Source organism: Dromiciops gliroides, chromosome 6, assembly GCF_019393635.1.
Source record: "Dromiciops gliroides isolate mDroGli1 chromosome 6, mDroGli1.pri, whole genome shotgun sequence".
In the NCBI taxonomy this organism is placed as follows: Eukaryota; Metazoa; Chordata; class Mammalia; order Microbiotheria; family Microbiotheriidae; genus Dromiciops; species Dromiciops gliroides.
Window position 1 is genome coordinate 208,601,222 of NC_057866.1, and position 13,078 is coordinate 208,614,299.

General features: G+C 41.9%; 1 protein-coding gene across 1 annotated transcript in view; it reads right to left on the reverse strand.

Moving 5' to 3' along the window:
* ENPP6 (ectonucleotide pyrophosphatase/phosphodiesterase 6) overlaps window positions 1-2,470 on the reverse strand; it is a 161,452-nt gene extending 158,982 nt beyond the window's left edge. Inside the window, exon 1 of the mRNA XM_043971241.1 lies at window positions 2,149-2,470. Coding sequence (XP_043827176.1) covers window positions 2,149-2,389 — 241 coding nt within the window. The 5' untranslated portion in view covers window positions 2,390-2,470. The remainder of the gene's footprint in view (window positions 1-2,148) is intronic.
* Between the last annotated feature and the right edge of the window lie 10,608 nt (window positions 2,471-13,078).

Below are 13,078 nucleotides of genomic sequence, written 5' to 3' on the forward strand. Positions count from 1 at the left end.
TGTGTGTGTGTGTGTGAAACTCTCTGAGCAGAGAACTGAGAGCAGGCTTGTGGCACACATACAGCAGTAGTTGTTGGTCCCTGAAAAACTGGTGAATGGGCTCTGAGGCAAGGTATTGTGTTGGCTTATGAACATGCCAATTGATTGCCTGGAAGGAGAAGAGGCGTCTTGTTGGCGTGTTTATCTTAGAGACCTCCTTTGTAAGGCTCAAGAAGCTACTGCCCTTGAAGGAATCCCTTGGCTTCTAGTTTTCCACAAAAGTTTTGCTTTTCCTACCTCATAAGCTCAGAGGACCATAGATTCATAGCTCAGGGGCCAGAGAACTAGTCCATTTCCCTCCTTTTACAAATGAGGAAACTGAGGCTCTCCAAGCAAAACCAGATAGTAAATGAAGAAGTAGGCATGTGAACCTGTTCAGGTCCACAGACTCCAAGTCCAATACTCTTTGTATTGTACTCTCTGCAAGCCTTTGAGAAGCAAACTTGGAATAGTTGGTTAGAGTGGACCCAACTGGAGTCAGGAAGACCTGGGTTCAAATCCTACCTCAGATACTCATTAGCTATGTGGCCCTGGGCAAGTCACTTAACCCACTCGGACTGTTTCCTCATCTGTAAAATGGGAACAATAATTGTTGGCAGGATCAGATAAGATAATAAAGACAACTTGATTGAACTTGATTGACTGGATTGAACAGGGCACCTGGCCGGGATTCAGGAAGACCTGAATTTGGAGAAAACATATGTTTCCCCACCTTAACACTTTATATAGATGCTAGCTATCATTCTTGTTCTTTCTCATTGGAAGATGGGGATAACAATAGCATTTACCTTGAAGAGATGTTGAGAGCATCAAAGGAGAATTCTAAATTTTATTCTAAATTTAGGAGAATTCCTAAAAAGCACCTAGCATGTATCTGGCACATAGTAGGTAATATAGAAAGGCTTATTCCTTTCCTTCCCTCCCTCGTATGATCCTCCTGAGCAAATAAGTCACTTTTTCCTCCCTTGGGCCTCAGTTCTCTTATATTTCAAAGGGGGAGGGAGAGAGATTGAGCTTACTGATCTCTAAGATCTCGGCCAGCTCTACCTGTGTGATCCCATGGACAGCCCTAGAAGTTGCACCAATGGCCCTGAGCACATCAGTGTAGGCACTGCTCTTCTTAGGGAGGTCTTTAAGATGGATGATGGCTCCCGTCCCACCACCACTGGTCAGTCAATCAGTCAGCACCCTTTATTGACTTCCCACTATACAAAGACCCTGACTTAGGCACTGATTTCTTTACCAGACATTTTACACACAGAGGGGAGGGTACAGATACCGGTCCAGATCCTGGAAAACACTTAACTGGCCACAAAGGCCAGCCAGAAATCCTGGAGAGCCTAGGTCCTAATCCCAGAATGCCTCTGGTTCTAATACACAGACTGAAGATCCCTTGGGATGCTGCCTGGTCAGAGGTGAGGAAATGCCCTAGTCTCCACAGGAGAAAGGCCCAACTAAGGGCAGCTTCTCCAAACAGATCAGCTTTCCCAAATAGGGGCATCTTTTAGTCCCAACGTGCTATTTTTGCTATTGCAAAAGTAGAAATTTTTGCTATTGCAAAAGTAGAAATTTTTGCTATTGCAAAAGTAGAAATGTGAATTACACAATGCTTTTTCTCTTTCTTACCCAACTTGACCCAGAGATGAAAGGCCACGAGGCAAAAGTTCCTCTATCTGGGCCCTGGATTGATCTCTTAAAACCCCATACTCTCGCAATAAGTGAAGGTTATAACAGAAGTCAGCGTTGGGTTGGAGAAATTCTGAAATTAAGTGTACTCCATTCGGTTGACTTTAAAATTACAATGTGGACAACAGAGGACTTAAGAGGATCTTGCTTGTGAAAAGACAAGGAAAGTCTGGTCCTGCTGATTGTCATCAATTTCTCACTGACATTTTCCTTAATGTTGCAATTCCAAAGGAACCCCCAAATCTCAAGTGGAAGGTGGCACCACTAGGGCTCGGAACATCTCCATTGCTAAGTAACCCCCAGGCACCCCTGGAGAAGCAGAACATTTGTGACTCGCAAAGCAGACCCCAGAAAGGAGGACTAACAGTTTGAAGGTCTAAGGCAAGCCCTCCCCCACCAAGGAGAGGGAAGGTCAGTACTCACCTGTCATTAGGGAGTAATAATTAGGGTAGGAAATGCTGGGAAAGTCCGGGGTCAAGTAATCAACTTTCACGCCTCTGCTCACAATTTCTTTGAAGCCGGGCAAGGATTCCAGGGCTTCATCACTGATATAGTCATGGCGAAAGCCATCCAGCAGAAAGACCAGGAGCTTCCGGCGGACCGTGGTCGGGCTGCCCAGGTAGAAGGCTAGGAAGAGTATGAGGATCAGGGGTTTTGTCGCCATGCTGCCAAAAGGTTGGTCCAGCCAGAGCTGCCTGCTCCTTTGCAGTGTGTGTGGATGGAGAATATAAGGCTAGTCTCTCTTCTAGAGGCGGGACCTTTTACTGCTATCCTATCTGAGCCAATTTCACTTTCAGAATTTAAAGGTACAGCACTCCTCTTATTGAAAAAAAAAAAATTAGAAGAAGAACGAAAGGAGGAGGGGGCAGCTAGGTGGCCCAGTGGATAAAGCACTGACCTTGGATTCAGGAGGACCTGAGTTCAAATCCAGACTCAGACACTTGGCACTTACTAGCTCTGTGACCCTGGGCAAGTCACTTAACCCTTACTGCCCCACCAAAAAAAAAAAAAAAAAGGCGGAATCTGCTCATGCCCAGCCTTGGCTAGAGTTCCTGGCCCCCTTCTGAAGGAGAATGAGGAATGTCCCCAGCTAGCCCAGCAGTTCACACTAGGGGAGGTCGGCCAGCTTGGCTGCTTTCAACACACTCTCCCGAAATGCACAGCCACAAGAGACAGGATGAGAGGAGTGATAAGGCAAGAGGAGAGCAGCCCACCCTGACTTTGCGATGGGGCTGAGCACCAGAAAAATGTGACCTCTTCTCTTCCGGTGGCCCCAGCGACTGGAATTCAGATTCCACTGAATCGGCACTCTCTTGTACACTGGAAGGGTTTTTTTGTTTTGTTTTGTTTTTTGAGTGTCAATAGGCTACAGCATTTTATTAATGGCAACTTTTGCATAACAAGTGGCATAAAGACAGTAAATGTATATGATTGGAAAAGGATATGGACCACTCATGTAGCAAGAGTAAGAGATGATATATAACCCAAGTCTAGGTGCCCATTGGTAAAATTTAGGAATATTAAAAGACCTAAAGGGCAGCTAGGTGGCGCAGTGGATAGAGCACCGGCCCTGGAGTCAGGAGGACCTGAGTTCAAATCCGGCCTCAGACACTTAACACTTACTAGCTGTGTGACCCTGGGCAAGTCACTTAACCCCAACTGCCTCACTAAAAAAAAAAAAAAAAGACCTAAAGGAGGTCCTGTTATGTTATGGGATGGGTAGATGGAAGATCAGAAAAAGTGGACAAGAGCCTCAGGGGACAAGGCATGAGTGAGTTGTATCATTGGAAGGTTATGATCATGGTGACTGTATCACGAATCCATAACGGTACTGAGATGTTTACATAGCAAATTAAAGTTTACAAAGCACTTTTCTTATAACAACCATAGCTAGCTCAAGTATTCTTACTAAATGTTTTTTCCCATTCTCTCTCTCTTTTTTTTTTCTTTAGCAACAAACATTTATTTCATTTTTTCCAGTTACATGCAAGGGCAGTTTTCAACAGTCATTTTCATAAGATTTAGAGTTCCAAATTTTTCTCCCTCCCTCCCTTTCCTCCCCCCTCCACAAGATTGCAACCAGGTTATATATATATGTACAATCCACAAGTGTTCCCTTTATCAGTTCTTTCTATGGGGGTGCATAGTAAGCTTCCTCATTAGTTCCTTGGGATTGTCCTGGATCATTGCATTGCTGAAAGTAGTCAAGTCACAATTGCTCATTGAACAATACTGTCTTTTCGGCTATTCTCCATGTCTGGAATAGAATTCAGTCTTGCAGAGTTCCTATCTTCCTTTAAAATGCAGCTCAAGCAACATCTTCTGCATGAATTCTTTTTCATTTCCCCCAACTGCTAGTACCCACCCTCCACTTCCTTATATTTAACTACTTTGCCTATATTTATATTTATTCATTTTACATTTAAGCTCCTTGTAGTTTCCTATGTATTTTCTGTCTCCCCCAACGTAAGCTCATTTTGAGAAGGGATTGTCTCATTCTTTGTAATTGTGTTCCCTGAACCTGGCACAGTGCCTGACATATAACAAGCTCTTAAATATTTGATGATCAATTAACCCCTACAGGTCATTGAGTCCAGTCCTCTCATTTTACAGATGAGGAAACTGAGGCAGAGAGAAGCTTAAGTGACTTACAGCTAGTATATGCCTGAGGCAAAATCCAACCCCAGTGCTTTATCTACTACCCTACTTAGCTGAATATCTCCTCCACTTAGTGGATAATAATAATAATAAAGATGAGTCAAGCTCATTGTTTGGGACTGACAAATTATTTCAATTGTGAACTGACTTAAAAAATAACTCACTGAATGGGGCAGCTAGGTGGCACAGTGCCCTGGAGTTAGGAGTACCTGAGTTCAAATCCAGCCTCAGACACTTAACACTTATTAGCTATGTAACCCTGGGCAAGTCACTTGACCCCAATTGCCTCACTAAAAAAAAAAAAAGAAGAAGAAAAAATAACTCACTGAATTGACTAGAAGTTAGATATTATATAGACATGATGTAGGAGGCAAAAAGGGTTTAGTAGAAAAACCTAAGACCCAAACTCTAATTCAGATTAGCTCTAAAAGGGATTCAGACCCAGTTAATGGGTAACTTAACACTTGGGAAACAAGTCAAGGCCTAAGTTCTCTTACCCACAATAATCACCATTCACAACAGGAACATAAAGAGGCATTAAGGTGATTAAGGTCAAAAAGACCTTAACTGGGGGCAGCTCCGTGGTACAGTGGATAAAGCACTGGCCCTGGATTCAGGAGGTCCTGAGTTCAAATCTGGCCTCAGACACTTGACACTTACTAGCTGTGTGACCCTGGGCAAGTCACTTAACCCTCATTGCCCCCCCCCCCAAAAGACCTTAACTATAACAATGATACATAATGATACACTGACAGGGTATAGAAATTCACTCTCCTTTAACCTTTTTTTTTTGGCAGGGCAATGAGGGTTAAGTGACTTGCCCAGGGTCACACAGCTAGTGTCTGATGCCAGATTTGAACTCAGGTCCTCCTGAATCCAGGGCCAGTGCTCTATCCACTGCACCACCTAGCTGCCCTAGGGTATAGACATTCTTTTTTTTTTTTTAGAATAGAATTTTATTTTCCAAAATATATGTAAAAACAAATTTTAACATCAATTTAAAAAAAAAATTGTTCCAACTTCTCTTCCTCCTCTATTCCCACCCCCACCCACTAGAACTCAAGCATTTCAAAATAAATTATACATGAGTAGTCATGGAAAACATTCCCACATTAGCTAGGTTGTGAGGAAAAAACAGTCAAAAAACTCCCAAAACTTCAGACTGAGGAATTGTCAAAGAGAAAAAACATTTTTTTTTAAAAAATGTGTTTCCAGGGGCAGCTAGGTGGTGCAGCGGACAGAACACCGGCCCTGGAACCAGGAGCACCCGAACCCAAATCCAGCCCCACATACCCAACACCCGCCAGCCACATGACCCCGGGCAAGTCACCCAACCCCAATTGCCTCACCAAAAAAGAAAAAAAAAAGAGAAAAGAAAAAAAAATGTGTTTCCAACTATTTCAGATACTATCACTTCTTTCTCTGTAGATGGGTTGCCATTTTCATAGTCCTTCAGGGTTATATTGGACCATTGCCTTGCTGAAAATAACCACATGCTTCCCAGCAGATCATTTTACACTATTGCTGTTATTTTGTATACAGTGCATTTCACTCTGCTTCAGTTCATGTAGGTCTTTCCAGGGTTTTCTAATAGTATCCTGTTCATCATACCCTAAATAATGTACCTTAAACTTGACAAAGAATTTTCTTCGTATTAGCCCAGCAAAGTCATCATAACTATTTCCCTCCATCCTATTCCCTTCCCATGATATTTACTCTATTTTCCATCTTCTTTTAAACTATTCCTCTTCAAAAGTATTTTACTTCTGACTGTCCCCTCCCCTACTCTACACTCCCTTTTTTTCCACCCTTCCTTCCTTATCCTCTTCCCCTCATACTTTCCTGTAAGGTTAAATAGATTACTCCTCCCAACTGGGTGTGAATGTTATTCCCTCCATGAGCCAACTCTGATGAGTTTAAGGTCTTTGAGCTAATTCTATGTTCCAAATTTTCTTCCTCCCTCTCTCCTCAACCCTCCCTATGAAATCAAGCAATTCAATATTTCATACTTGTGCCGTTATGCAGAACGTCTTCACCTTCCTTGAAAGTATTTTGCTTTTTACTACTCTCTCCCAGAATCTGCCTTTCCCTCCTTCCCCTCCCCCCCCTTATCTCCCTCCCCTCCCTCAGGGCAAAATATATTACTATACCCACTTGAGTATGTATGTTAGTCCTTCTTTGAGTCAATTCTGATGATATTAAGGTTCAATCACTCCCCAATTCCTTCCCCCTCTTCCCCTCCCCTCCATAAGCTTTTTTCTTGTTTCCTTCATATGAACAACCTCTCCCCAGATCATCTCTCCCCTTCCCCCTCCCCCAGTCTATTTCTCCTACCCTCAACCCTATTTTAAGGATGTCATTATGGGTTAGTTAGGTGGCACAGTGGACAATGCACCAGCCCTGGACCCAGGAGGCCCCTAGCCAAATCCGGCCCCATACATAAGACACCCCACAAAGAACAAAACATAACTTCCCTTCGTATTCAGTTCAGACCTGTGTCCTCTGTATTATCTTCCCATATAGGAATGTTAACAGTTTGATCTTTTAATATCCCTCATGAGGTCTTTTTCCTGTTTATCTTTTTATGCTTCTCTGGGGTGTTGTATTTGAAAGTCAAATTTTCTATTCAGTTCAGGTCTTTTCATAACAAATGCCTGAAAGTCTTCTTTCTCCTTGAAGTTCCATGTTTGCCTCTGAAAGAGGATGCTTAGTTTTGCTGGGTACCTGATTTTTGGCTGTAGTCCCAGTTTCTTTGCCCTCTGGAATATCATATTCCATGCCCTCCGGTCCTTTAATGTAGAAGCTGCTAGATCTTGCTTTATCCTTATTGGAGCTCCACAGTATTTAAATTCCTTTTTTCTAGCTGCTTGCAATATTTTCTCCTTGACCTGGGAGTTCTGGAATTTGGCTATAATATTCCTGGAGGTTTTCCTTTTGGGATCTCTTTCAGGAGGTGATCAGTGGATTTTTTCTATTTCTATTTTAGCTTCTGCTTCTAGAATATCAGGGCAATTTTCCCTCACAATCTCTTGGAGGATGGTGTCTAAACTCTTGTTTTGGTCATGGTTTTCAGGTAGTCCAATGATTTTCAAATTATCTCTCCTAGATTTATTTTCTAGGTCAGCTGTTTTTCCAAGGAGATATTTCACATTGCCTTCTATTTTTTCATTCAATTGGATTTGCTTTACTGTGTCTTGGTTTCTCATAAGCTCACTAGCTTCCATTTGTTCAATCCTAATTCTTAGGCAATTATTTTCAGCAGACAGTTTTTTAATCTCCTTTTCCATTTGGCTTTTCAAACTGTTGACTTTTTTCTCATGACTCTCCTGCATTGCTCTCATTTCTCTTTCCATTCCTTCCTCTCTTTCTCTACATCTTTGTTCTATCTCTCCTACTTTCTCTTCAAAGTCCCTTTTGAGAGCTTCCATGGCCTGAGACCAGTTCATATTTTTCTTGGAAGCTTTGGATGTTGGAGCTTTGACCCTATTATTATCTTCTTCTTCTGAGGATGTATTGTGGTCTACCTTTCCCCCAAAGAAGTTTTCGATGGTCTTCTGCTTTCTCTGCCTACTCATCCTGGCTTACTGTTTCTTGGCTTTTTACTCCTTAAAGTGTAGCGCTGCTTCCCGGACACACTGTTTGTGCTACAGCGTGGCCCAGGGGGTGATTGGGCTTCTTCTCAGCCTGCCTGGCTTGTAAGTAATCACAGCCGCTTTCTCTTTGACCCGGAAACAGAAGTCTGATTGAACTCTGATTCTCTATGGTCGGAAGTTTGGCGCGCTTTTACCCCTCCCCCACTGGGCCACCACGACTCGATTCAGCCCACTGGTTCAGACCCAGGGCGCTTTGCTCCAACTCCAGTAGATACTGCCTCCACTTCACCCCGGCCTACCTCCGAACCCCCTCACCAGTCCATGATCAGAGCCTCAGAAGCTGCTGGTGCTGAAGACTCTGACGTGTTGGAGGCACTGTCCCTGGCTGGGTCCGGACCGCGCTGAGCTGTTCAGCCTGATCAGTAGGTGATCAGAATTGCCCTCTTTTGCAGAGAAACAGTCTCACTCTGTTCTTATGTGCATTAGGCTGTTCTGAGTTTTGATTTTTACCGCATTATTTGGGCATGAATGGACAGGTTTATCTGGAGCTTGTGGGAGTCACAGCCTCTCCTCCGCCATCTTGGCTCCGCCGGGTATAGACATTCTAATGAAAAATGAAGATATTTTGAAACTAGCCATGGGAATCAGAAACTGACATGTGCAGAAAAGGCCAAATTTGTCCCCAGATTCACCTTATGACATGTAAACCCCCAAAACCTCCACAGAAAAAGGTACCCACTTCAGGGGTTGGCTTAGGACTCCTGGAACTCTAAATTAGGACAGGCCCTCCCCTGTACTTCCCTAAGGTGGAGACTATTATAATGAGACTGATAATCACTTTGTCCATACTATAAATATAACTTTCTATCTTTCCTTATTTGCTTATAGTTACCATCCTCCCTCTGCAATGGGGAGGAATTTCACTTTCTTCTAAACCAGAAAAATACCTAGTTGATTTAACCTTATCATAATACCATATAAACACTAACAGGCAGATGGCAAAGCTGAATATTAATATACCTTGTTGTTTAGCATATCAAGTGACCACACATTTAAATTGAAAATAGTAAGATCTTATGTACTTGCATTGTGAACATTTCTTCTACTGACTACTTGCTCTGATCATAGAAATCTGCTATAAAAGAAAAATCAGGGACATGATCATAAGGCCAGGATAAAACATCCTTAGCTCTGTTTGATTTCAGGTAAAAGTTACAAGTAACCACCAGTCATACAGTAATAGCCAAATTCATGGATAGCCAGGTGGGGAAACATTTCCTGTTCAGTAGGAACTCAATGAGCCAAAAGGAGCCCACCTTGGATTGAGTCCGAAATCATCCTCTCAGCTTTTTCCCAGATACCTCCACCTATAAGCAGGACATTCCCTCTTGTGGCACTGATTTGTGGCATTCTCTCCAGTACTTGGATTACTGACTTAACCATCCAAACAATTATACCCAAATTCAAATCTCAAAACAATATTATACATTACAGTCCCAAAATATTTTATCTTAAATAGCAAACTTCTACTCTCATGAAATTGCAATGAGCAAAAAAGATTTACCAGGACATATGTTGCTTGGTTTTTCCTTCCTTCTTCTCAGGTTTAAACTTTATTCTGGTGTAAAGATCAATCATTAGAAATTACTTCTATATAATAAGCAACCTTATAAATCCTCAGCAAAACCATACCTTGTAACAAGCTCTTTTCTAGCAAGTTTACAAATTTTAAAAAGTCTAGAAGGTCTTTTTCTGTGTAATGACTTACCAGCTTAATACCAGTGCTTTCCTCTCTTTTAAGGAAACAACTATACCTATTTTTGTTAAAAACCATCAATTGCTTTGCTTTAAATTTTAACACACATACACCAATTTAAAAGTAACTTTAAAACTCTAACAGTATTTTATTTTTCCAATAAACTCAATTACTCTTTGGTTTCTTCCAGATTCACAAACCTCGGAATGGCAGGTGAGCACTTAAAGTGGCAGTGCACCTTAAATACACCCCCCCTTTTTCCCCCAAGATTCCAAATTCTTTGCACTGTCAGTATAAAACAGCACAGCTTTCTTTCTATTTGCTTTTACCAATAATTTAAAATGCTCTGGACAGTTTCTTAAGATTTTCTAAACATTCTCTCACCCATTCACCATTCTCTGGTGCTGTGGGGGGGGGGGGATAGAGAAAGAGAGCAGCAGCACAAATCATGATTCCTTAGCTTTGAAACTTTTACAAATAAATAATATTACAAAATAAGTAATAAATAAATAAATTGCAAATTCCTGATTTTTAACCATTCCACTACAAAAGATTTCAAAGTAGCAGCATTTTCAAACCAGCTTTTACAATGTTCATCTAAGGTTATGAATACCTAGCAAAGAAGTTCCATTCCAATTCCAAATTCAAACTCTTAAGTAGACACACACCTTTAAAGATATCCAGAAGTCAGAGACTTCCCTTTCTCCTACTTTCAGAGCCTGTCCACTGCTCTGAAAGGCTATGGGGGTACAACCAAAAATTCCCCATAGATTGAACAACACAATTACAACATTAGATAAACATAAATGCATGAGACAACAAGCAGCTTCGAATGACAAGCAAACAAATAGCCATAACATATTACTTCTTCCTGACCAGCCCACTCTCATAGGGGCTAATCAGGAGGTCTGTTACCTTAAATCTTTCTCTTGCAAATAAGTCATTTGTTCCTTTTCACCCATGTCCAATTTTTTCCCCTTTTTTCCAAATTTGTAAGGATACACCTGAGGGGTCATGCAGAATGCTTTCTCTCCTTGTCCCTTTAAGGTGGGTTGGGCTAAGACCACAACTGAGAAAAATCCTACTTAGACCTTTGGGGCCCACCCAATGTGACTGAGGTTTCTGAGACAACAGAGGAGGAAAACACAATGCATATTCTATCCCAGGAACCCAAGAGCCAAATGAGGGGGTTGCTGTGGCCAGACGGTATGCAATAAAACACCACCCGTTTTCTTTTTCACGTCAGTGCTATTGGATTTGTCCCAATTTGTACCTTAATTCTCCTTTCTCCCTTTTCCCAATTTGTCAAAACTTCCTGACCCATCATAACCTCCTGGAGATTACCAACACCACACCTGTGTCCACGTGGATGTCCATCAATCAGCAAAACTCTATCCAGGGTGTCCCCCAGGTTTTTGAGTTTCACTAGGGGATCCCTTAACCAATTGCTTGATCAAAGGGAAATCCCCCGGGGCAAATCTCTTGATCCCAGATCAATGAGAAAATACTCCTGCTCTGTGAGTGAGCCAGCTGGTCTCCCAAAGGAGCAAAAACCTAGCACATGAGTCAAAGGCAAATCCCAAACTTACCTTAGCAAGATCTCAAAAAAGAAAGAGCTTGAGTCTAGGACTAAAATTTCTCCTCACATGGAGCACCAGATGATGTGGGATGGAATCGGGGTCATATTGATTATAAGTTGTTCCAAAAGAATTACAAGACTCAGTGACTCAGTTTCCCAAGTTTTATTGCAATACTGTGAGTAACCACAGGGAGAGACTGATCTACTTGAGTTCAAATCCAGCTTCCAACACTTGCAAGCTGTGTGACCCTAAGCAAGTCACTTGACTCTGTTTGCCTCAGTTATTTCATCTGTCAAATGAGCTGGAGAAAAAGATGGCAAACCACTCCAGAGTCTTTATCAAGAAAACAGCAAATGGGGTCATGAAGAGTCAGGTATGACTAAAGAACAACAAAGCTGGACAGCTCCACCTGAATGTTCCAACCATAAGTCAAACTCAACATTCTTAAAATGGAATTCATCTCCCTTTGCTTCCCCAAACTCATTCCTTCTCCAAATTTCCCTCTTTCTTCTAAGAGTAGCATTAGAGACTGAGGTATAGCAGATAGATGATGGGACTTGTGTTCAGAAAGACTTGAGTTCAAATCCTCACTCCAGCATTTACTAGTTATGTCATTCTGTGAACTGCAAAGTAGAGAAAGAACCAAAATGAAGGGAGATGTAGAGATGATGATTTTACTCACCACAATGCCTTCCAAATTCCAATTTATCTCTATAATACTGTGGTAAGGAAAACTACCATAAGGAACACAAGCTTGATTGTGATTGGAGCCCTTCTAAATGCCCTGATTTGGGTTGTGGGGGAAGTAGAAAGAAAGGAAGAGGAAAGGATTTGATTCCACAAATAGAGTGTACTAAATATAGAAGCAGGAGCACATAATAGGAGATAAAATAATAAAGGTAGTGGGCTGGCAAAGCCCTTTGCAAACTTCAGCCTATTTGATCCTCCCCTCAACCTTGAGAGGTAGATGTTAACATTTTAAGGGGAAAAGATAAGGAAACTATTATTAAGATAAGATAAGGACACTGTTATTAAGATAAGGAAAAACTTATTATTATCCCCATTTTATTGATGAGGCTGTTTCTTCCTGCAAGTTGCCCAGGGCAACACAGCTAAGAAGTGTGGGTAGCTGGATTTGAACTTGGGTCTTTTTAACTCCAAGTCTAACACTCAATGCTTTTTCCCTGGTACAAAATCTTAAGAGAAGCATCAGATGCCTTAAAGCTCAGAATGAGCCAAAGCTGGCAAGGAATGTTAACAACAACAAAAAGGATTCATTTATTTGTTTGTTTAACCACCAGGTGGTGTTGATGGGCATTTCTTCCCCCATCCACCATCCTGTTAGGAAAGAAAAGAAACACACTCACCCTGCTGGTTTGCACATACACCCAAGAGAAGTGCTGAGTAAGCGCTGTCCTCTCTGGCTCACAAAGGGTCAGTAACCTTCAGCTCTGCCTTCCTCTTTGTGGCAGCACCAACTCATTGTCAGGGGGTGTGGGGATTTACGCAAATACAACTCAGATGAGTGATTGCCTCCAACCCCACTCAAGGACCAAGCCAAGCTTCCTTTGTGACTTACTCAGTTCATAGTTAACTGGTCATGCAGCAGTCAAAACGAAGTTGGCTTTCCAGTCTAGGAAGGAAATGAACATTTATCAAATACCTACTCTGTGCCAAGCACTGTGCCAAGCACTTTACAAATATTTCATTTGATCCTCCTAACAGCCCTTGGTCATAGGTGCTATTATCACCATTTTACATTTGAG